Below are 23,011 nucleotides of genomic sequence, written 5' to 3'. Positions count from 1 at the left end.
GGATCATAATACGCTCATTCATTTTCACATTCATTTATCTATGTAGTCACTTATAGAGATGTTGTGTATAACTTTTCATTGACCTTTTCTTTATTTCAAAATGTTTTTCTTTTTCGTTGAGTGTATGTTAATGAGGGGGCGTGTCTTAATTGTCACTTTACAGTCATTGGTCAATTTGGGTAAGCACTCTTTGGCCCTCTCTGAACCTCACCCGACAGAGTCTTTGGCCCTCTCTGAACCTCACCCGACAGAGTCTTTGACCCTCTCTGAACCTCACCCGACAGAGTCTTTGGCCCTCTCTGAACCTCACCCGACAGACTCTGCCAGGCCGCTGTGGATGCTCCTTGATTCTGTGACTGTTCCTTGATGTGCGTCTGCAGTGGAGTTAAGTTTGTTTCTCCTCATTTAACAGTAACAAACATGATCGACTTAATCAGGACAAAGTGAGGAACAAATAGCTGCATTGGCTAAAGAATGAAGAGCACACAGTTTATAATGACGTGTTTAACTTTTAAATTAAAGTAAAAGTAGCATATCTCTATAGGTAGTGTGTTCCCACAGGACACCTGGACTCGTCAGCCTAAGTGAAGCCGACCATCTTCCACAGGTTAATATGGTCCAGCTGATATAAATGTGTTCATGTAGTGTGAGCGCTCAACAGAACATTTAATGTTATAAAGTCTAAGAGATGCTGGCCAGTGTTTGGGCCTGTTGAAGGCGCTGAAGGAGGGAGTCCTCTTGGACCAGACGTCAGACTGAGCGTCGGTCAGACTGTGGCTGTGGTGAAAGCTCTGATGTCTTGTCAGGATGATTCTGTTTCAAAGGGAAGAACTGCACAAGAAGACGGTTGTTCAGGCCCAGTGTCGGTCAGCAGGCTCAGCTTCTAGCCACAACTGTCCAAGTGTCATGGTTCGGGTTCTGGACTCGGACCAGTGCCTGTGACGTTGATGCAGGGACCGACTGCTGGTTGTGCTAAGGGGAGCAGCTGTAGCAGCCTCAGTGGTGACTAAGGCTGAACAAAGGAAACAGGTTTCCCTTCGCTTTGGTTTGGATGAAACAGGCTGAAACACTGTTCAGTGTTTTAACGTCACACTAAACTAAATGAATAAGGGGAGGGAGGGTCGTCCACGCCGCCCAGACCTGGTCTGGATTTAGCCCAACATTTCCATCACACCACAAAAAAGGTATTTTTCAAATAAATTTACTAACATAGACCATGTTTTCGAGATATTCAATGAAATGTCACACATAGATGTGCCCAAATGTATAATTGTATTTATTTTAAGGATTTTAAAGATAATATTTATCCTTTTTTTAGATGACAAGCAATTTTTAACTGTGTCACTGAAGCCTTTCAATCAAGTTCTTACATGGCACAATCATGAGTTTTCCAATCCCGGAAGTGAATTGTAACCATGAGTGCATCATTTTTAAAACTGGAAAATATTATTAGTGTGACTGTTATTACTATGAATTTTATGTATAAATATGTGTTGTGATGGAGATGACATTGCGTGGTGGAAAAGACAGCATTTGTTGGAAATGACATGACACACAGCGAAGCTGAATAATGTTCACTTTTATTATCTTTGACACAAAATAACATCCATTTGGAAACATAACATTGTTATTCAAACTTTAAACAATAAGAAACATTTCATCAGATGGTAGAAAATTGCTCCTTCCCTGTTTGCTATGTGCTGAAACCTACAAGCACGTTGCAAAAGTTGGACTAAAAGAGTTTATGGCGATCAAATTCAAACCATAGATTTTTCCATTTTCAAATTATATGTTAAAAATTGAAACTAATATTATCATTCATTCATTTTTCTGAAATGAGTGCTTTCAACTTATAAACCAACTGTCAAATTTGCATATGGAGGCTTTCCTTTATCCTTCTGCTCAAGAGCAGCGCATATTTCTGCCCAAACTGTGGGATGCAACATCACGTACCTCTTTGTAACTGGTTGAGGCTCTGGGACCAGTCTAACAATATCTTCAAGTCGGTACCAGATCATGTCCTCTCTCATTGGCCAAAAAAACCTGTTTTTGCCAACACAACTCATGGTTTGTACCAAAGCACAGCTGTCAGAGTCAACATCCTGCATGATGCCTGGATAAGGATCAGCATCATATGTGACCACACACCATTTTCCCATCAGTCCCTCATGAAGGTCTCCAATGGGCTGAGCTGTGGTGACAGGTGTGCTTTTGGATGCAGGAGTCTCAGTATCACCTGTTACTTCCATGTCTACTGTCTGTGGACCAGAACATCTGCAAAGCTGGGGCTCTGAACAAAAGCAGCTTAGAATACGCCAAGATATTTCTCCTGGTCTTGTAGAGACAATCTAGAGGAGCGCATGGTATTCAGATTACACACATAAACATGAATAAACATAAATGCTTTACACACATCAAACCACCTTCTCATAGAAAAACTGATCTGGATGTGGTGAAAATTACCTGATGTATCTGCATTGTGCCTCGGATAGTCTGCAGGCCATCACGAAGGAGACTGTCCATTTTCTCAGTCTCCTTCTCAGTGACATACATCAGCTTCACAGTAGATGGCTGTTTTGAGAGTTCCTCATACAGCACCCTTCCATTTGGAAGATCAATGCCGTTTGCCACTATTGAGTCACCCTGCCGTTTAACAGCTGCACCAATCCCATCAGCTGGGCCTTTTCCATGTCCCGCCTCCAGAAAGTTCCATGTGATCCTTTTGAATCCAATCTGAAAGGGAATTTTGCTTAAGAAAAAGAAGTTTTTCTTGGACCTGTACTGGGTGGTTGGCCCATCACTGATGCCATGCAGTGTGGTTGCTGCTGGTTTCAGTGCTTTGAGGTAGGGGAGCACTGCGTTGAGATGAGCCCAGATAGCTGATGGGTCATGGCGCATTGATGAGCTAATGGAACAGAAAGACACCACCCCAGTTTTGGTGTGAGCCACACCTGTATGGAGAGTGGCCTGTCTGTGGGAATCACCAAAATGTACTGCTTGGATCTCATTCGCATATTTACATAAATAGTTTTCTGCAAAATCAATTTGCAAGACAATATCACCTCCGCTTATATTTTCCTTCAGGGCCCTGAGAGCAGAATACTGATGTATGATGTTGTAGATGTGTTGTAAATGACCATTAAATCCCCCATTCATTGAATTGGCTTGGCATCTTCGCATCCTCCAGTAGAGGGCGGTGTAGCTTCAAAGATCACTCCACGAAGGATTTCTCAAGAAAGGACTTTCTTATTAAATGGAGCCAAATATTACTGAAGAACACTTTATTGAAATATGTTGGCATGATAGAGACTCAGTGTGGGACAAATTTAACGTGGATAACTGAAGTTAGAAAGGTTTGTCTAGCACCTGGCTGATAAAGGGCACAAGGTGTCGCTTTCACATTCTTATTTAGTGACTTAGAAACAATTTCCGTTTATGGTTAATTGAAGTTATGGGCTAACGCTAAGCAGGTAGTTAACAGTCGGTTGTCAGCGTAATAACATATTATAGATAATAAGATTTATGCATGTTTTGTATTTTTAGTTGGCAAATGTCTAATTAGTGTATGTTTTGTTCTGTCTTCAATCAGCTCTTACGGTGTTTTACAATCAAAGTGGATTTGGATGGTCCTGGAATAAAAGCTTTTGTAAACATCAGTTATCAGAGAGTAAAGTGCATTGGTTCAGCTGGGAATGCTACATGTGTTTTCCCATCTTTTTGTTAAGTTGGTCTGAAACATCATCCAGCAGTGTCTGTATAGTCCCCTGGACTTTTTCCTTGACTGTGAGGTGAGCTTTACATTTTTCTTTTGTTCCATCTTTTCCAGCCTTCTCCCTCTCCTCTTCCTTGCTTTTCCATTCAAACCACCAGGTCTGCTCTCCTGCATCAAAGTCAGAGGTCGGCAGTTCCTTGTCCTTGCGGTCAGGGCAGTCCCTGTACATGCACTCCTTTGTTGGAGTTGTGCATGCCACAGACTCCATTAGGTCATTGGGTTTGGCACTTTTTGTTACTGTGTGATAAAACAGTCTGTCTGCCATGAACTGGAGGTTTGCATGTATTTTGCAAAGGCATGTGTCTCTGTCCTTGATTGTTGGAAAATGTGCTGTAAGAAACTGCAGTCTCAGGATGTTCCATTCTACATTTCTGATAAAGTGTTCTCATGGACTCAACAAGGAAACGTTTTTGCATTTGTTTCTTGCTCTTTGTAATTGTCTCCTTCTTTCCTGTTGTTATCCTACTGTTGTCATCACGCTCCAGAAATGATGTTCTCTTTTCCTCCACTTCTTTGCTGATTTTGTTACACTGCATTTTTCGGGTGTACTGGAGTCTGATGGCCCTTGTCACATTTGTTTTCATCAGCTTAGGTGAGAACCCAAACTCCTTTTTGGCAAAGCAGAGTGAGCAGTATTTCTTCAGAAGCTGACCAGCTACAACTTTGGAGCTCACTTGACGATCTCTAGCAGTGTGCATATTTTGGTATTTCTTTTTTCTCTGTGAAATAATTGTGTTCTGAAACAGGAGAGTTCTTTTTAAACCCTTTGTTCTCTGCTTCATCTGTTGTTTGGTTTTGAGCTCTGGGGAATTGGCCGTTTCCATTTTCTCCTTAAGTCGGTCACATCTTTTCTTGTATTTTTCTACCTTCCGTAAAGCATCTTCAAGCTCCACAGTAGTTGCATAAAGATCTCTGTAGACCTTTGCCCTTGTCTTTGCCACCTTTTTCCTCCCTCTTCTCTGTGCACAGTTTTTAGGTGCAGGCAGTCGAGGTGTTTGGGGTGGCTCAGTGGAGCTGGAGTTACCTGGTGAGGCATATTCTGGATCAGTACCAATGTCTTCTGGTGACTGTGGTGGTGTTGTTCCAGCCATAAAACTCTCAACTTCAGCCAGTCTTTTCAACCTTCTGCGTCTGTTTTGTTGAGAAGTTCGCCATTGTCTTCTAACTTTTCTTTTCTCTCTGTGTGTCAAATCTGTGGCAGATTTGACACACACCTTTTTCTTTTTTTTTCAGGTATCTTTCTCTGTCTTTTCTGAGAAACTCTTGGTATTTCAGTGGATCTGATTTAATCCTTTCTCTGTATGCTTTTGATCTGGCTGCTGTGGTCTTGCCTGCCATCTAAAGAACAGACGGTGCCGCCTTTAAGTATCTATTCTATTCTTGTAGTTTAAGTGTATACACAAGTGTTGAAGTGTTGAAGTTGTGTTTTGTATAACTATTACTATTGTACTCAAAGTACACAATGATAAATGCTATTTTTCTCATTATTTGTACATTCAAAGGAAATATGAGCTGTTTGGAAATGTCGACCAATAAACCTACACTGGTTTTGCAAACATTTACCTTGATTTTTTTCTTGTTTCCCTTCTTTCCATGGAGCTAACTATGCTCTCCTGGCATGTGCTCTACTGTCACATGACAATTGCTGTGGTTGCAAGTAAACAGTGTTTAAAAAACAAAAACAAAACTAAAGTTGCATTTTGTGGTGTGTGGTGGAAATGACAGTGACCCAAGGGACAGGTGTTCTTTTTATGAAAAATACATAAAATCCTAATCTATCTCACAAACACATGATACATTTCATTAAAATAAGGAGTTTATGTGTCATTTGTCCATAAAGTTACTGTTAGATCAAAATTGAACTCAATATTATGAGGATTGAATGTACAAAATCTGGTCCAGGGACAAAGGAAATATAGCAAAAAACAGTTATACAAAACCATATTTTATAGAATAAAAATAATAATTGATCTATCATTTATTTTTTGTATGTTCATCTTAGTGTCAAAAATAAAAAATGAAAAATGTGTTTTTGTTTTTCTTATTTCAGCCAGGGACCCAAATTCTTCAATAGTTGGAGAATGACCCATTAACTCTCTGCAGAGTGTTAAGGGTTAAGAATTATATAAACTCTGGACTAGTGTTGAATTTAACCCTGGTGATGTTCCTGTGTGTTAAGGAGCCACGGGCCAATGTTCACGTTCGATCTGATGATTATAATAACAATAATACTTTTATTTATAAGGCGCTTTAAGAACAGCAAGAGCTGACACAAAGTGCCGTACACCAAAACAAAGAATTTACATATATATATATATATATATATATATATACATACATATATATATACACACATACACACACATACATGAATAAGAATTTTAAGAGTAAGTTAAAAGTTTTTAAAAAAATAAAAACAATAAAAACAGTCCATGATCACTCCATCACGCCGGTCCAAAGGCTTGAGTATACAAATAGGTTTTAAGTTGTACTTTGAACATAGCTAATGCAGGGGCTTGTCTTATGTTCAAAGGCAAATTGTTCCACAGCCTTGGGGCAGCAACAGAGAAAGATCTATCTCCACGGAGCTTCCTCCTCGTTTTTGGTACCTCAAGAAGCTGGAGGTCGGCTGATCTGAGGGAGCGGCTAGGAGTATAAGGGTGAAGGAGTTCAGTAAGATAAGGAGGGGCAAGACCATTTAAAGATTTAAAAACAAATAATAAAACCTTAAAATGAACCCTAAAAGACACTGGCAGCCAGTGGAGTGCAGCCAGGACTGGTGTGATGTGCTTGTATTTTCGTGTTCCAGTTAAAAGACGAGCCGCCGCATTTTGGACCAGCTGGAGACGTGAAAGGGATGCCTGACTGACCCCAACATACAGAGCATTACAGTAATCAAGGTGTGATGTAACAAAGGCATGAATTACTAGCTCAAAGTGCTGCTCTGACACTAGAGGTCGTAGTTTTGCCAAACGCCTTAAGTGAAAAAAAACGGATTTTACCACTGCACCAATTTGCTTATCGAATTTAAGATCCCTATCCATTTTGAAACCTAAATTAGTGACCAGTGGTGTAAGATATGATGTCAAGGGACCTAGATTAACACCGGAAGATACACTAGAGGCACTAGAGCCAACCAACATTACTTCTGTCTTTGCCTCATTAAAATGAAGAAAATTTAACGCCATCCAGGCTTTAATGTCATCAAGACATGCGAGCAAACGTGCAATTGAGAAACCCTCCTTTTTCTTCAATGGAAAATAGACCTGGGTATCGTCTGCATAAAAATGGAATGATATGCCATGTTGTCTAAAGATGTGACCCAGAGGAAGCAAGTAGAGGGAAAAAAGTAAAGGACCCAAAACGGAACCCTGGGGAACCCCGGAGGACAGGGGAGCAGAGGAGGATTCAAAGCTGGCAAGACCCACAGAGAAAGTTCTAGCTACCAGATAAGATCTAAACCACTCCAATGCAAGACCACGGATTCCCACAACGTCATGCAGGCGGGAAATCAAAATGTTGTGGTCAACTGTGTCAAAGGCAGCAGATAAGTCAAGAAGAATAAGAACCACAAAATCGCCAGTATCAGAACAAGTAAAAATATCATTAAAAACTTTAATTAAAGCTGATTCTGTGCTGTGGTGTGGTTTAAAACCGGACTGAAAGATCTCTAGAATCTCATGCTCATCCAAAAACGCTTTCAGTTGAGCATAAACAACTTTTTCTAAAACCTTTGAAAAAAACGGTAGTCTGGAAATAGGTCTATAGTTTGCCAACACAGATGGATCCAGACTAGGTTTCTTTATAAGCGGTTGCACTACCGCATGCTTAAAATTAGAAGGAACAACACCAAACGATAAACTACTGTTAATAATGTTAAGGACCAATTTGCCTACACAGGGAAAAACTTCTTTAAAAAACCACGGGGGAGCTGGATCACGTGGGGAGCCTGAGGGATTCAGAGAGCCAACCACATCCTCTAGTTGTGACATAGATATTGGTTGGAATTGAACAAAAAAGACAGCACAACAAGGAACAGACACCGAAGGAGCAGAAACAGGCAATGAGATAAGAGACCTAATAGTGGCAACCTTATCCACAAAAAACTGAAGGAAGTCATTACACAACTCAACAGAAGCTTCTAAGCAAGTAGACTGTGGACCATGAAAAACAGAATCAATAGTGTTAAAAAGCACTCGTAAGTTGTGACAGTTTGAGGAAATGAGATTTGAGAAATGTAGCCTTCTGGCCTCTTTAACAGTGTTCTGGTAATTATTCCAGCAGTCCTTCCATATTTGGAGAGAAACTTGCAGTTTGTCCCTTCTCCACGTACGCTCAGCCTTGCGACACTGCCGCCTGAGAGCTCGGGTTCCATCGTTGAGCCACGGGTCAGATTTTGCTTTTGGCCGCTTGGTCATAAATGGGGCCACAGAATCCAGGACAGAGAGACAGGAAGAATAAAACCAGGTAGTTAAGTCGTCACAGTGAGCGGAGATGGAGGCAGGTGGGGGACCAAGGCACTCGAAAGCAGCAGAAAAGCAACCAGCAGAAGAGGAGTTCAATGCCCGGCAGCGCCGAGCAGGAGCAGGGATTTTGACGGTGCGGGTGGAAAACCCCACCTCAAATAAAACCGGCATATGATCGGAAAATGCTGGGTCGCCAATCTCCAAGTTGAGTACGGGCAGGCCAAAAGAAAAAACAAGGTCCAACGTGTGGCCTTGTTTGTGTGTAGGGCCAATAACAGACTGCACCAAATTAAAAGAATCAGCAATATTTAAGAAGTCCTTCACCAAGGGTTTATCAGGGCAACACACATGAATATTAAAATCTCCAAGAATGAGGACACGGTCGTAATTCGGCATAATCTCGGAAAGGAAGTCAGAAAAGTCATTAATAAAATCCTTATTATATCCAGGAGGCCGATAGATAACAGCACACAGCACAGGATTAGACCGACCGATTTCAATAGCGGCCAGTTCGAAACTGTGAAATGTAGATATAAAGGAAGGCAGCTTACATTTAAAGTCCTCCTTAAAAACAATCGACATACCTCCTCCTCTGCCTGATGTCCTTGGAAAATTAAAATAGCCACAGCCAGGTGGCAAAAATTCAAAAAGAGCCATGGAGTCTTCGACTGTAAGCCATGTTTCAGTCATACAGAAGAAATCCATGTTTTGAGAAGTGACAAAATGTCTGAGTATAAAAGATTTATTAGTCAATGATCTGACATTTAGCAAGCCAAACCTGGTGGGAAATAGATTCTGGGCCTGAAGTCCAACAGCTGGCGGGGCACGGGGCAGTAGCCTCAGGTGTCGAAGATTTATTCCACGAGGGCGAAGACGGGGAGCCGCCAGATACCGAAACTGAGGCCCCTCGTCCTCCAAGAAACCCGCAACTGGAACCAGACAGCCGCAGGTCGGGCCCAGAAGGCGCCATGACACACAAAACCGAGGGGAACGTCCACATCCAGTCCCGGAGGCAGTTGAGGCAGCACGCAAACCAGCCCTCGATCGCACCAACCTACCCGCACGACATCCGCGTCTCCGTCTTCGCCGCCTAGGTGGGAGCATGCAATGGCACAGGTAGTACGGTGGTCCGGAAAACAGCGGAGGCAGCGGGTTTTGTCCACAACCGTCAGACAACAACACTTCACGGGCAGCCGATCGGAGATTTAGTAGTGTTTGACGGTCATAGACCAGGACCGACGTGATCATTTGAGGGTAATACACTAAAAATATTCACACAGCAGACATGAGAAGCGAAAGACGGCCAGCCATACACAGCGGCGCCATCTTCCATAAGTAGTTTACCTACAACTCTGATGATCTTTTATTTCGGTTTACGGCAGATTATTTGTCTCATTCTTCTCGTTGCAACATTAACGTGAACACATAGCAGCTTATTTAAATGGACTGGACTCATCCGTTCGGACTGTAGACGTACATCAGGGAACAGTCACAGAATCACCGTAGAGACCAGACGGGGCTCCGAGAGGCCTCATTCCAGGTGCGCTGCTCGCCGTGTGACGCATTTCCAATAATTAGATATGTTGACTGAACTGCGACTGTATTCAGAGCTGTTGAAAATGAGATATAAAGTTCCTTCAAACAGTTTCAGGATGAAAACGTATCTGTAGGGTGTCTGATCTGAAGAACGTCACTACCGACCATGATCTGGATGCTGCTGTTCTCGAGATCCTCAGTTATGATCCAGATACAGGATATAAGATGATGGTGGGTCATCTTAATGAACACTAATTCAAAGGAAGTGTTCAGTGTCATCTATCGCAGAACCTGGAGTATTTTCTTTCACTTTGCTAAACCAACATCAGAGTTAGCCGATCAACACTTGATATAACAGAGCAGGCCTATAAACCCATGTTGTTCATCTGTGTTTGGGCCAAACATTCTCATGTTTCTGCAGGTTCTTTATTGCAGGACGACGTGAACAAGAATCCATGAAGCCCGTGGACCCACATGGCATCAGAGTGCTACTGTACAGCTCCGGACTTTGAGGCTCAGGAGATCTTCAGTTCCAGCTCCTAACAGCCTGTGGCACATTGATGGCAACCACAGACTAATAAGGTGAGGCTGTGCTTTGGGAATCAGTCGGCCTCTACAATAGTTTCATACAATAAACAACCTGGACAGCAAATATACAGAAGTAGAAGCAGAATCTCTGCAGCTGAAAACATGTCTCCCATGTCACATGTTGCTTGTGGACTGTTTTACAGATGGAGGACTGTGGTCCATGGTGGTCCACGGCTTTAGCCGTCTTATTGTTTACCTGTCTGCAGCCACCAATAACCCTGCACCAACAGGGCTCATCGGCTTCTTGGAACCTGTTTGTACTTTGGACTAGCATCTGGTGTGAGGTCTGACACAGGAGGGGCAAATACTGAAGTGACACCCTATGTGGTAACACACAGAGGAGCCAACCGTAATTCTCCCATTACTGAAAGAAGTACAAGTGATCAGAGGTGATGATGTTCATAGCAAATGTTTAAGATTTCATGATTTCTCTTCCTGGACTTTGACGTTTTATTTTATTATCCAATTATTAGAACATGAGCTTAAAATATGTTAAGAAGCTCTTGGGGTCCCAAAGGTGGAGCAGATGTGTAGAGGCTCAGCCTGCACCATTGAGTCCTGAAGAAACTCAGCAGTTACCAAATCCTCATGGTTCGTTCTCTGATGTGTTAAACGTGTTAGTGCCACCGTTGCTATGGTAACTCAAATATGTACAACATGTCTGTACCTTAACTATCATTCTTCCTTCTAATTGCATTTTTCATCTCATCACTTTAGGCTCAGAATTCCATATATCTGATTAGGATTTATTGTTTTACTAGTTAAGAACCATATAAACTATAGACACATGTTCTTGAAATATCATTTATTGCAACCGTGGACCAATGACAAACCAGGTTTCTTGTTAAGGCAGCCATATCCAGTGTTAACATGAAGCACAGGTACGAGAAGAAGAAGTTTCCTAAACCACTTTTAGTCCAGGACTCCCAGCTAGGACTTTGGAGGCTGAGCCAGGAGCTCTGAGAGGACTCTAAGAAGCTTTGGGAATACGGGCCCTGATTAATACAAACTGGAAAACAGCAGAAACTGGAAAATGACTGGGTGTTAATTGGGAATGATGGGAATATGAAATGGGATACTGTTAGTTTCCACTGTATGGAGTCACACTGACACTAGTCCAATATGGAACATGGACCTGGGAACAGTGATGTTCTCCAGACCCTCGTAGTGTCACTGTAACACTGTTTGGGAGGGAAAGAAGGAACTCTAGCAGAGTCTTCAATGTTCAGCTGTTTAGGAAATGTTCATCTGACTCTGTAGAGTGTGGAGCTACAGGAACCTGACAAGGTGTTGAAGCCGACTCTGGAAAACTTCATTCAACACTGGACTTTGGGTTTTGTTGGAGTCGATGGAAGAAGGAAGACATTTTTATTTGTGGCCAAATGGATGAAAAAGATATTTGGGTCGTCTGCTTGATGAAAATGGAAACTTATCAACACAGAATGAAATGAACAAAAACACAATTTAGAAAGTGCAGAAAAAGACGACTACAAATAACAAGCAGAATACCAGTGACATCACACCGATCACTGTGACATCACTGATCAATACTGATCAATAGTGAGTGTCAGACTGTGAGAGTCAGGAGGAGTCAGAGTGAAGAAGAAGACACAGCGTCCTCTGTTCTTCATCCATCGTCCATCAGCTCCTTCACCTCCATTTTCTCTCTGATCCAAAGTCAGATCTGATCAATAATCAAAGACTGATCAAACTGATTGATCAGCCATCAGAGGAGTTGGATCAGTGGAGCTGCTTCTGTTCCTGATGTCCACTGATTCTTCTTTGTCCGCAATTCTCTTCAATCATCTGCAGAGGAGACAGAAGACAGTCAGAGACAAACAACCAGAGACAAACAAACAACCAGAGACAAACACAGAGACCTCTGACCTTTGACCCAGAGCTCCACTTGTTTCTTTCTCAGGACTCTTCCCTCCCTGTAGACTCTGCAGGTGAAGGTTCCTCTGACTGTTAGATGTTTCAAGGTCAGACTGAGGTCTCCAGTTCTCAGCAGGTCTTTCTTCATCTCTGTTCTGTTTCTGTAAAACCAGTTCTGTTCTCCAGGTCGGTCAGAGCCGTCCTGATACACATGAACCTTCCAGTTGTCCCAGTCCTTCCACTCCACTGTGACGTCTTCAGGCAGTTCAGCTGTGGTTATGAAGGGCAGCTGGACAGACTCCGCCCCTGATTCCACCTCCACCTGTGGGACTGAGAGGACAACAGACACAACATGAGCTGGACAGACAGCAGCAGCAGCAGCACTGACACATTTTCTTTGACTGTATGAAGTGAAATATTTGTAGTGGAAACAGGTCTGACTGGTTCCAGTCTGAAATCTGTCCCATTGGTCCATTTAACAGAGACAGAGTCTGTGGTGTGTGAACAACCAACAGCACAACTCCGTGTTTCTTCACTAACTTAGTGTCATTGTCAAATGTCCAGATCAAACCTTTATTTACTGGCTCTGACTGAGGATTAGTGGCCCATGATGGGACTCCACTAACTGGGAGGACAAACTGCACATTTCCATGTTTCCATCAATCGATCGATCAATCAGTAAACCTTTATTAGTGAAGTTTGGACTGACAAAGACCAAAATCAGGGACACAGTCAATATCACATGGAGGAGAGTTCCACAATTTAGGAGAGACCACAGTGAAAGGACAGTCCCCCCAGCACTTAGGTCTAGACCTCAGGACTTCCAACAGTAGCAGAGTCCAGGACCTAAGTGCTTCACTAATTGGAATCTATTGGTAAGAAATGAAGGGGATTTGGACTGAGCTGTAACTGAAACATGAGCTGAGCTCCCATGTGGTTTCTAAACAAACTGAAAGTCCTCAGCCATGTTTCCCATTTATCTTTTCCACAGATTCCATCATCCCAGATGTAAATGTTATTGGTGGATAACCATGATGTTACTGGGGACATTGTTTTTTGGGAGGAGCTTTAATGGGACATGGCCCTTAACTTTTTACATTTTAATGAGAGTCAAACAGAGGTAGTCCTATAAACACCTCCTCTGTGTCTCTGTTGGACCTGGGCCCACTTAAGCCATATTCAAGCCTGTGGTGACAAACCTTGGTGTGAAAATGGACCCTGATTTTAAACTGGACTAACAGACTAACAATGTTGGAAAAGCTGGTTTTTATCAACTGGGACTTTTGTCCAAAGTAAAACCGTTTTAATCTCAGTCTAATTTTGAACCTGTCATAGACGCTTTTATCACAACACACTGGACTCTTGTAAAGCTCTGTAGACAGCCAGTCCTCAGTCTCACTCCTGTCCTATAACTTCTCTTCACTGGCTTCTGGTCCATTTTGGAGTCGATTTCAGGATTTTATTGTCTGTGTTTAAAGCTCTTAATGGTCTTGCCCCCTTTTATATCTCGGAGCTTTTAAATCCCTACACTCGGTCCCTCAGATCAACTGATCAGCTGCTCCTGGAGCTTCCAAAGACCAGACTCAGGAGCAGAGGAGACCGTGAGATCTCAGTCGTGGGGCCTGTGGTCTGGAATAAACTCCATGTGAGACAGGCCTCTGGTCTGGCTGCTTTTAAAAAACGTCTCCAAACCCACTTTTATTCCTTGGCCTTTATCTAAGACTGAGAGTCGTCCACTTTGGGGTTTTAGGTTGTTTTCTTTTCTTTTATTATCTTTTATTTATTGTTGATTGATTTTATTTTGTTTATGTTACTGTTTTTATTTTTATGTGTTTTATTGATAAAATGTATTTGCTCCATGTACAACACTTTTTAAATGTGCTCTATAAATAAAGTGGATTGAACTGGATGTCTTCCAGACTAATGGTACAATATGTGGATCCTACAGAAGGAAAACTGTCTTTAAAGAGCTTGGCAGGAATCCATCCAATGGTCATTTGGTTTCAGAGGCTGAACTGTCTCAGGTCAAAACAACAAAACTGAGTCAAATTGTTAAAATAAAAACAGCAGAACATCTGGAAACTCCATCACCATGAGATCTAGTTTTTGTTCCTGTCTGTTCATGGTTTTGTTCCTGTCTGTTCATGTCTCTTTGCTTTTTTCTCTGTTTTTAATTTTTAATGAACTTTGAACTTGTCTTTGATATTTGTTGTCTCTCATTTCACTGATCATTGATTTTGTTTTTATCCCTTAATTTATAAAGATTTGTGAACTTTGTTCTGCGTCATCAGCCTCTTGTTCTGGAAACAGTTAGCTTAGCTTAGCATAAGGACTTGAAACACTTAGCTTAGCATAAAGAATGGTAATAGCTTAGCTTAGCATATACACTAGAAACAGTTTAGTGTGGCAGTGTGTGATTGTAATAGGCAGAGAAATAGTCGCCCCCCATTTAATTTTCATGCTCAGGTTTTGAAACAACTGGTTAAACTGTTTAAGTCCGTCTAACTACGATATCATCATGTGTGTGTTGAAAAAGGTTATTTGTCAAAAACTCAGCTTCTCCAAGTGTTAAGAAGTTTTTTCCCTTTTCTTTTTATAACTTAACAGATAGTGTTATAGACTTAAAGAGTAAACTGACCAGTTTGAAAGTCAGTCCCCACATTTTGCTGGATGGCGGACACGAGTCAGTGTGGACCGCAGCAGTAAAACAGAGAACTGTTTAAGGTCGGTAAAAGCTCTAATAAAGTCTAAACTAAGTGCTAAGTATAAAGGCACAAGAATGAGTTCTCAGTAAAAGACATGTTGAACAGACCAACAGTGTTAAGTTCATGATACTAGTGTGAAGTGTCAAGCTAAGCTAAAGTGAGGACATATACCAGGGCTCATTCTTTCATTCAGCTAAGAAGTGAGTCGATATTTGCCACATGTTGTATCTGGTCTAAAACTAGACTATTAGTTTTGTTGGTCAGAGGATCCACCAGTGTTAAAACGTTATCATCTCATTAAGGGAACAAAGAATATGAACATGGTCTGAGAGTAAAACAGGTTTACTTTAATAAATGCAAATCATGAGAGTAAAAAGTGATTTAAAAACAAAAGGTTAGAAGCTGCATAAAACTGGAACTGTCATGTGACTTCATAGAACCAATGGTTGATGAGGTAAAGTGCATATCTTGTCAATTCATGAGGGTCATGTATAAGACTGTTCAACTATATATCTAAGGCTGTGATGTGCTGGTTTATGGTTGTTCCAGGACTATTTTAGGTCCTACTGTGTTTGTTTAGAGTATTTGTAATGTAATAACTAATCAGCAGAAGAAGAGAAGTCAGGATGTGATGAGTGAGTCTGCAGACACATGGACCGACTGCACTCCTGTTAATGTTCTTTGTGTTTTTTAAGCTTCTGAAAGAAATTAAATATGTTCCACCAAGACTGAGTCGGCCCATCGTTCTTAGCCATGTAGCATTAGCTTAGCATATACAGTGGAAACAGTTAGCTTAGCTTAGCATAGAGACTTTGAACTGACCTTTGACTTTGAGCTCCACCTGTTTCTCCATCAGGACTCTGCCCTCCCTGTTGTAGACTCTGCAGGTGAAGGTGTTTGTGTCTGTTGGATGTTTCAGGGTCAGACTGAAGTCTCCAGTTCTCAGCAGGTCTTTCTTCATCTCTGTTCTGTTTCTGTAAAACTCGTCCTGTTCTTCAGGTTGGTCAGAGCCGTCCTGATACACATGGACCTTCCTGTTGTCCTTGTCAATCCACTCCACTGTGACTTCTTCAGGCAGGTCAGCTGTGGTTATGAAGGGCAGCTGGACAGACTCCGCCCCTGATTCCACCTTCACCTCCACCTGTGGGACTGAGAGGACAACAGACACAACATGAGCTGGACAGACAGCAACAGGTGACTGTGATCTCTGTCCGATCCACACATGGAATTTTTAAACCCTGATAGAGCAGATTGGACTGGGTCTAACAGACTCTCTCCTCTAGATCCAGGACTGAAGACTGGGAGAGTTAGCTTAGCTTAGCATAAAGACTGACCTTTGACTTTGAGCTCCACCTGTTTCTCCATCAGGACTCTTCCCTCCCTGTTGTAGACTCTGCAGGTGAAGGTGTTTGTGTCTCTGCCTGATGGATGTTTCAGGGTCAGACTGAAGTCTCCAATTTTCAGCAGGATTCTCTTCATCTCTGTTCTGTTTCTGTAAAACTCGTCCTGTTCTTCAGGTTGGTCAGAGCCGTCCTGATACACATGGACCTTCCTGTTGTCCTTGTCCGTCCACTTCACTGTGGAGACTTGAAGCAGGTTAACTGAAGCTCTGCAGGGCAGCTGGACAGACTCCGCCGCTGATTCCACCTCCACCTGTGGGACTGAGAGGACAACAGACACAACATGAGCTGGACAGACAGCAGCAGGACTGACAGGAACAGCAGCTCCCTGTTCCATCCTTCTCTAACAGAAACCAATGGAAACTAGTTTGTGAATGAAGACATGTTTCATTGTTCCTGACATTTGGAGCAGTTCCCAAAGAACGAGTCAGGAACCAATCAGATGAATGAATCAGTAACAGGGTTCCTGAAGAACTGACTCAGGGACTGTGCAGTCCATGATGACAAAGGACTGAGACCAGACTCTGAGACTCTGTTAGTGAGATTATTGGGAAACTACAGACAAAATCCAACAATTACACAGCTGGATAGAAAAGGTCAGAAACAACAAGAACATGTTTGTTGTCTGGTCCCATTGGACTGGAACTGGACTAATGACTGCAGTGTTACTAAAGTCCAGGTTTCAGTCCTGATTGAGGATCATCAGGAGCTACTTATTAGAGACTGATTATTTCTCTGTTTGGTCCTGAAATGAGCTGAGACACAGTCAAAGATCAACTACAGGAAACATGGTAACCAACAGCATTATGGGTAATGTAGTAGTGACATACCTGTCCTGAAGTAGTAAAAATATATGAAAAGACCCACAGCAACAGCAAGAACCACAAGAACCACAGACACAGCAACAAGACCTTTGGCCCAGGACGGAACTTCTGTGAAGAACAGAAACATAAAGGACAACATGACCTCTGACCTCTGACCTGTACCTACAGCAGGTGTTGGTGCTGACCTTTGACCTGCAGCTCCACATCTGCCAGTCTTTGTTCGTTTCCAAACGCTGTGATGGTGCAGGTGTAGTTGCCGCTGTCAGAGAGGCGGGGTTTTCTCAGAGTGAGGCTCAGGTCTCCAGTGATCAGAGCGTCAGTTTTCATCGACGTTCGGTCTCTGTAACGCTGGTTTTGGTCTGTGAGGATGACACCTCCTAGGTCGCGCTGGTGGATGGTTGAAGGTGTGAGGTCGTAGCGGCTCCACACCACTGTGGGGAACTCAGGTACAAAAGAGGTCAAACATGGCAGCAAGACTGACTCCGCCCACTCAGACACCTCTACACCAAAGGCATGCTGGGAAACTGTGAGGACACAGAGACAGAAACGTGCATCAGTGGTTCAAACTGGACTCAGATGTTGTTGCTGACTAACACTTGTACAAACCAAATGACAAAGTTGGACTTTGGATCAGCAGAGTCAAACTAACAATGATCAGGGGCAGGAAGTGCTCAGATTGTTGGGACCTGGACTGGAAAGTCCCTGTTTGCCTTAAATGCAGAAGCTGCTCAGACCACAGGCCATTAGTTTGTTTCTGGGGAACAAATCATCAGAAGCAGTGGAGAGTGGAGACATCCATCAGTGGCAGAGTCTCCTCAGGTGTGTTTGGTACCTGCCTACCACAGGTATGCAAACACTGGACTGGACTTGCAGGGCAGGTTTGTTATTTACTCTTTCCTTCCTCAGAAACTCAGACCGGTCTTATCTGGTTCCCTGGTTCACATTGACCTGCAGTGACCTGGGGACTGTCAATGATTGACTTTAATTGTGGTCGTGATACAAAGACGCTGCTGTGTCAGTCTGTCATGGTTGAAGTTGTGTCTTCTAGTTCGGATTTGAGGCTCCTTTATTTTTAGCCCTGGATGATTTCAATATTGGTTGATGTGAAATCCTTTTGATAAGATCACAGATACTTGGTCCCTTTTCTTCTCAGTCCTTTGGCTGTGGATCAGACTCAGGGCGTGAAAAACCACCATCATGGTGCAGTTACACCGAGGATGAAACAGCAAAGAGCTGAAGTGTTGGTGAATCAGATCAGAGGGAGGAAGGTGGTCTTACCGTGCACCAGGATCCCAAACACCACCAACATCTTCATCTTCACTAAAGGCTCCAACAAACACAAAGTCCCCTTAAAGCTGCTTCTTCCTAAACTGAGTTCAGCTTCAAAAACAGCTTCAGGACGTGTTGACAGCAGCTGCCACTGCCCTTCCTCAGCTCCTCACACTTTCTCTTTCTCTTTCAGCTCCAGGAAGCTAATTGGTAACTGCAGGATCAGGTTCCACCCCTGCTCAGGTGCTGCAACACAGGAAAGAGCCTGCAGCAGCTGGGGCTCTGAGATCCACCCTGAGTTGGAAGTGTTGTCCTACCAATCAGTCCACAGTCCAACCAGCACAGCACCAGCTGCTGGACTGGACCCGACCCGAAGTGTCAGTGAGCAGTAAAGGCTGTGGACTGTAGTATTACTGTAGTTTCACTGTAGTGTTACTGTAGTATTAGTGTAGTATTACAGTAGTGTTACTGTAGTATTAGTGTAGTATCACTGTAGTGTTACTGTAGTATTAGTGTAGTATTACAGTGGTGTTACTGTAGTATCACTGTAACTATACCATAATAATATATAAATAATATTATATATATAAGGAAATAACAGGAGATAAAAATGCACAGTTTGTTTTTTTCTTTTGTCTCCATCTGCCTCGTCCTAATGAAACTGAGACTGTTTTGTCCTGTGTCTAAATGTGTGAACCTGAATTTTCAGTCTCCAATTCAAATCTAGTGACAGCACAGGAAACAAAGTGTGTTATTGTACTTCAGTCCAGCAGGGGGCAGCACAGGACACACTGTCCCAGCTGCTGCTGCTGCTCAGTCCATGGAGACAGACATGAACCAAAGCCGAGCAGAAAACACCCAAATCAGGCCCAGACAAGGACATGGGGTGTCCAGCTGGGACCAGGCCTGGAAACACATCTGGATCTGCTGCAGCTTCTCCCTCTCTGAGTCCTGATTGCGGGTTGCTGTTTTCTGGTGTTGCCACTTGATGGCGCCGTGGCCTCATTGGACTGTTGGTCCTGATCTCATCAGTAAAGTCCAAAGGGAAGGAGCAGCTGGTGAGGAAGGACTGAAGCAGCTGTGAGAGTCCTGGACTGATGGATTTCCTCTGGTTGTCAGGGAGTGATGGGGGGAAACTTTCTGAAACAATCCCAGTGAAGCTGCTGTGTCAAAGGGTTTGATCCAGGTCAAATGGTGCCACCTGCTGGTCGACTCTTGGTGCTGTATTTGTGTGGATGGATTTAATGTGGACCTGCTGATTGGAATCTGAACGGACTGGTCCTAAGAAGAAAGAGGCTCTGCAGCAGCTACACAACATGATTTATCTACATGGCAGCAGATTTTCTTCTTCTGCAGACTTTAACTGTGACAGAGACACGACCCTGACGCAGCTTTGAGTCACAGATGACAAGCGGTCAGAAGAAGAAACAGCTGGAGGAAAGTGAGCGTGCACATCTGTATCCTTCACCAACATCAGCTTTCCACTGTCAGACCAACATTTGTCTTCCAAGTCCAACAGTCCTGAAGGTTTTTATAGGACGTCACTGTCACTGATCAGTTTCTTCAGCTCACACTAGAAATGTGGCTCAGTCATTATATGTTTCCTACTTTATTGTTTCAGCTTCAGCAAATAACCGACTTTCTATCTGCTGTGCACAGAGGACTGAACCTGGAGTTTCTGATCCACACACCTTTGGTTCCTGCATCACATCCTCATCCTTCTCTTCTGCTGCCTCTCACACACTTCTTCTTCTTCTCCTTCTTCTTCTTCTCCTCCTCCTTCTCCTTCTCCTTCTCCTTCTTCTTCTTCTCCTTCTTCTTCTCCTTCTTCTTCTCCTCCTTCTTCTTCTTCTTCTTCTTCTCCTTCTTCTTCTTCTTCTTCTTCTTCTTCTTCTCCTCCTTCTTCTTCTTCTCCTTCTTCTTCTTCTTCTCCTTCTTCTCCTTCTTCTTCTTCTTCTTCTTCTCCTTCTTCTTCCCAGATTATCTCATTTTCCTGTAACTGTTTTGTTCTCAAAGTGTTTTCTCTTTGTAAATAAACAGTTTTTCAATAAAATATCCACATATGTGTTTTTCAGTGAGGCTTTTATTTTGAAATTACTGTCTGGATTTATGTTTATTTTTTTTCATCCATAATAAAAACAACCAACCTGCATGTGTGAAGAGGATGATGATCTTCCTCTGTCATTATAAATCTGATAACAATGAAGGGGATTTTCTTCCAGCCTTAGAATTTATCAATAATCTGACAGGATAACTAGCACCGCAACCGGAAATTACCTATGGATCAGCCTGAGCCAATCACCAGCCCGGAGCCGTGCGCAGTGGGCGTGGCCGTCAATCACGGCTTTTTAAACTCTGAGCGCCAGGTGCTCAGGTGTTGTCCAGGTGCTCAGCCTGCTGAAGCTGTACAATCAAGACCCGAATCTTTTCTCCCTCGTTGGTCCAAACACGTCGGTTTGGAGCCGGATCAAGAAGGACCAGCACCTTGACCATTAAACCCGAAGAAGAAGAAGAAGAAAGGAGCGAACAGATGCGGAGGCAGAGACGATAGAAACCTGCAGACAAACGTCATTATAGCAGTGACCTAAGCATGAGAGGTTTGTTCTGTGCTTTCTCATGTGGAGGCACGAAACAAACAAAAACATTAGCTCTAAATATGTTAGTCAGTGTAGATACGTCATAGTAACACAAACTAAAAAGATCCCAACCTGTCCTTTGTTATTTTGACTGCCTTGTCATTTCATCTGTCACGTTAGAAATAATTAGTAGTTTGTGATTTTGATGCCTTAGTTATTTATTATGTGTCTCTACCAATAATGAGTTATTTTTACTGCCCTGTCACTTATTTGTGTCTCCATTTCTGTCTAATCTATAATTCATCTTTATTTCCATTAAGCGGCTGGGCTGGTGGTGCCAAGAGAACCGACCTGTCGGTTTTGGCTCAGATAGGTCTGTCAGTTGTTGATCTAGAGTCAGTGGTGCTAGAAGTCCTGTTGTCTGTTGTGGTGTCAGAAGATCTGACTGGATTATTTTAGCTCCAACAGGCCTGGTGGTTGTTGAGTGTTAGTGGTCTGGTCTGTTGCCTGTTGTGGAGCTTAGAGGTCTGACCTGTGTGTTCTGGCTCCAGTAGTCCTGTTGGTGCACTGGTGGTTGGGTTGGTGTTGGTCCAGCTCTGTCTCAATGCAACTCTTTCCTCCTCTCACTGTTTGAACTTTGACCTCACTGTCTATACGTGTCTGTCCAAGTTCAGTTCAGTTTTGTGTAAAGCACCAGATCACAACACAATCATCTCAAGGCCCTTTACAAAACCAAAAACCCAACAAATCCCTTATGAGCAGCACTTGGTGACAGTGGGTGCATTGATTTATATGTTAGCAAGTCTAAGTGTCTGCATGTCCGTCCGTCCTGACCTCAACTCTGCCCCCTCTTTGGTTTTATTTACCAAAAACCAGTTTATTTTCAATACATTGTCAGTTGTCATGTCTGTACCATTAATTAGGTGTTTATTATTTTCAATACATTGTCAGTTGTCATACATCATGAGGATCTACTGGAGCCTGTCCCAGGTCTCTTCAGGCACAAGATCACCGACCAGATCACCTGGACAGCTCAACAGACCAATAATCAGTTGTCTGTAATTTTAAATGCCTTGTCATGTCTCATATGTCTGTACCAATAATCAGGTGTCTGTTGTGACGGCCTTGTCATTTCTCATGTCTCTCCATTTCTGTCTCATGTAGAATTTTCATTTCCACCTAATTAGAGGTGGCTGGGCTGGTGGTGCCAAGAGCTTTTGGCTCTGATAGGTCTGTTGGTTGTTGTTTATGGAGTCAGTGGTGCTAAAAGTCCTGGTATGGTGCCAGGAGGTTTGACTGGTCTGGTTTTGGCTCCATGAGGCCTTCAGGTTGTTGTTGTTTAGAGGTGGCTGTGTCACCTGTATAAGGAAGTCTGACCTGTTCTGGTTCCAAAAGTCCTATTGGTGGTTGTGTATTGGACTGGATTAGTCGGTAGTGGTTAGAGGTCTGTTGCTAGTTTTGGCTCCAATAGGCCTGTTTGTGCTCTGGAGGTGGTTGGTTGGTGCAGCTGCAGCTCTTTCCCCCTGTCACTGCATACTTGACCTTTGACCTCACTATGTGCAAGGGTGTCTGTCCATATGGGTGCACTGGTTTATATGTTAGCATGCCTAAGTGTCTGCATGTCCGTCTGTCTGCATAAACGTGTCTGTGTCCATGTTTGTCTGTTGGAACCTGCTGGAAAGTGAAGCCTCAACAGTCCATCTGAAATTGGTAAGGCCCTGAGCTTTTTGTTTTTCAGTCAAAGAAACTTTGTTCTGACAAATGTCTGTCGTCCTTCAATACGTCTTTTGGTCTCTTGTCCTTCTACAGCTGCATCAGATGAGATGCTCAAACACAAACGGATCATATTGGCTGCTGGATGGTGTGACAGAGATCCACAACCTTTGTTCTGGGGAAAGTAACTGCCTCCTGTGGAGAAGGCCAGATAAAGAGTCCAGGTTGGCCACATCCAGATTCAGAAGGACCTTAAAAACTGATCCAGGAAGGTGAGTGACAGCCTG

The 23,011-nt window shown here is 43.0% G+C and overlaps 1 protein-coding gene across 1 annotated transcript; it reads right to left on the bottom strand.

The window, feature by feature from the left end:
- Positions 1-11,713: 11,713 nt before the first annotated feature.
- Positions 11,714-18,639, bottom strand: LOC113139824 (uncharacterized). The gene is made up of 6 exons (XM_026323385.1): positions 18,445-18,639; positions 17,352-17,690; positions 17,173-17,274; positions 16,277-16,603; positions 12,250-12,567; positions 11,714-12,168 (listed from the first exon to the last, which is right to left on the bottom strand). Exons 1-6 carry the CDS (start codon positions 18,479-18,481, stop codon positions 12,161-12,163), a joined length of 1,131 nt encoding a protein of 376 aa, XP_026179170.1. The 5' UTR covers positions 18,482-18,639; the 3' UTR covers positions 11,714-12,160.
- Positions 18,640-23,011: the final 4,372 nt, after the last annotated feature.

Source organism: Mastacembelus armatus, chromosome 18 (genome assembly GCF_900324485.2).
Source record: "Mastacembelus armatus chromosome 18, fMasArm1.2, whole genome shotgun sequence".
In the NCBI taxonomy this organism is placed as follows: domain Eukaryota; kingdom Metazoa; phylum Chordata; class Actinopteri; order Synbranchiformes; family Mastacembelidae; genus Mastacembelus; species Mastacembelus armatus.
Note: the sequence above shows the minus strand (reverse complement) of the source record. Positions and strands in the feature narration are given on the sequence as shown.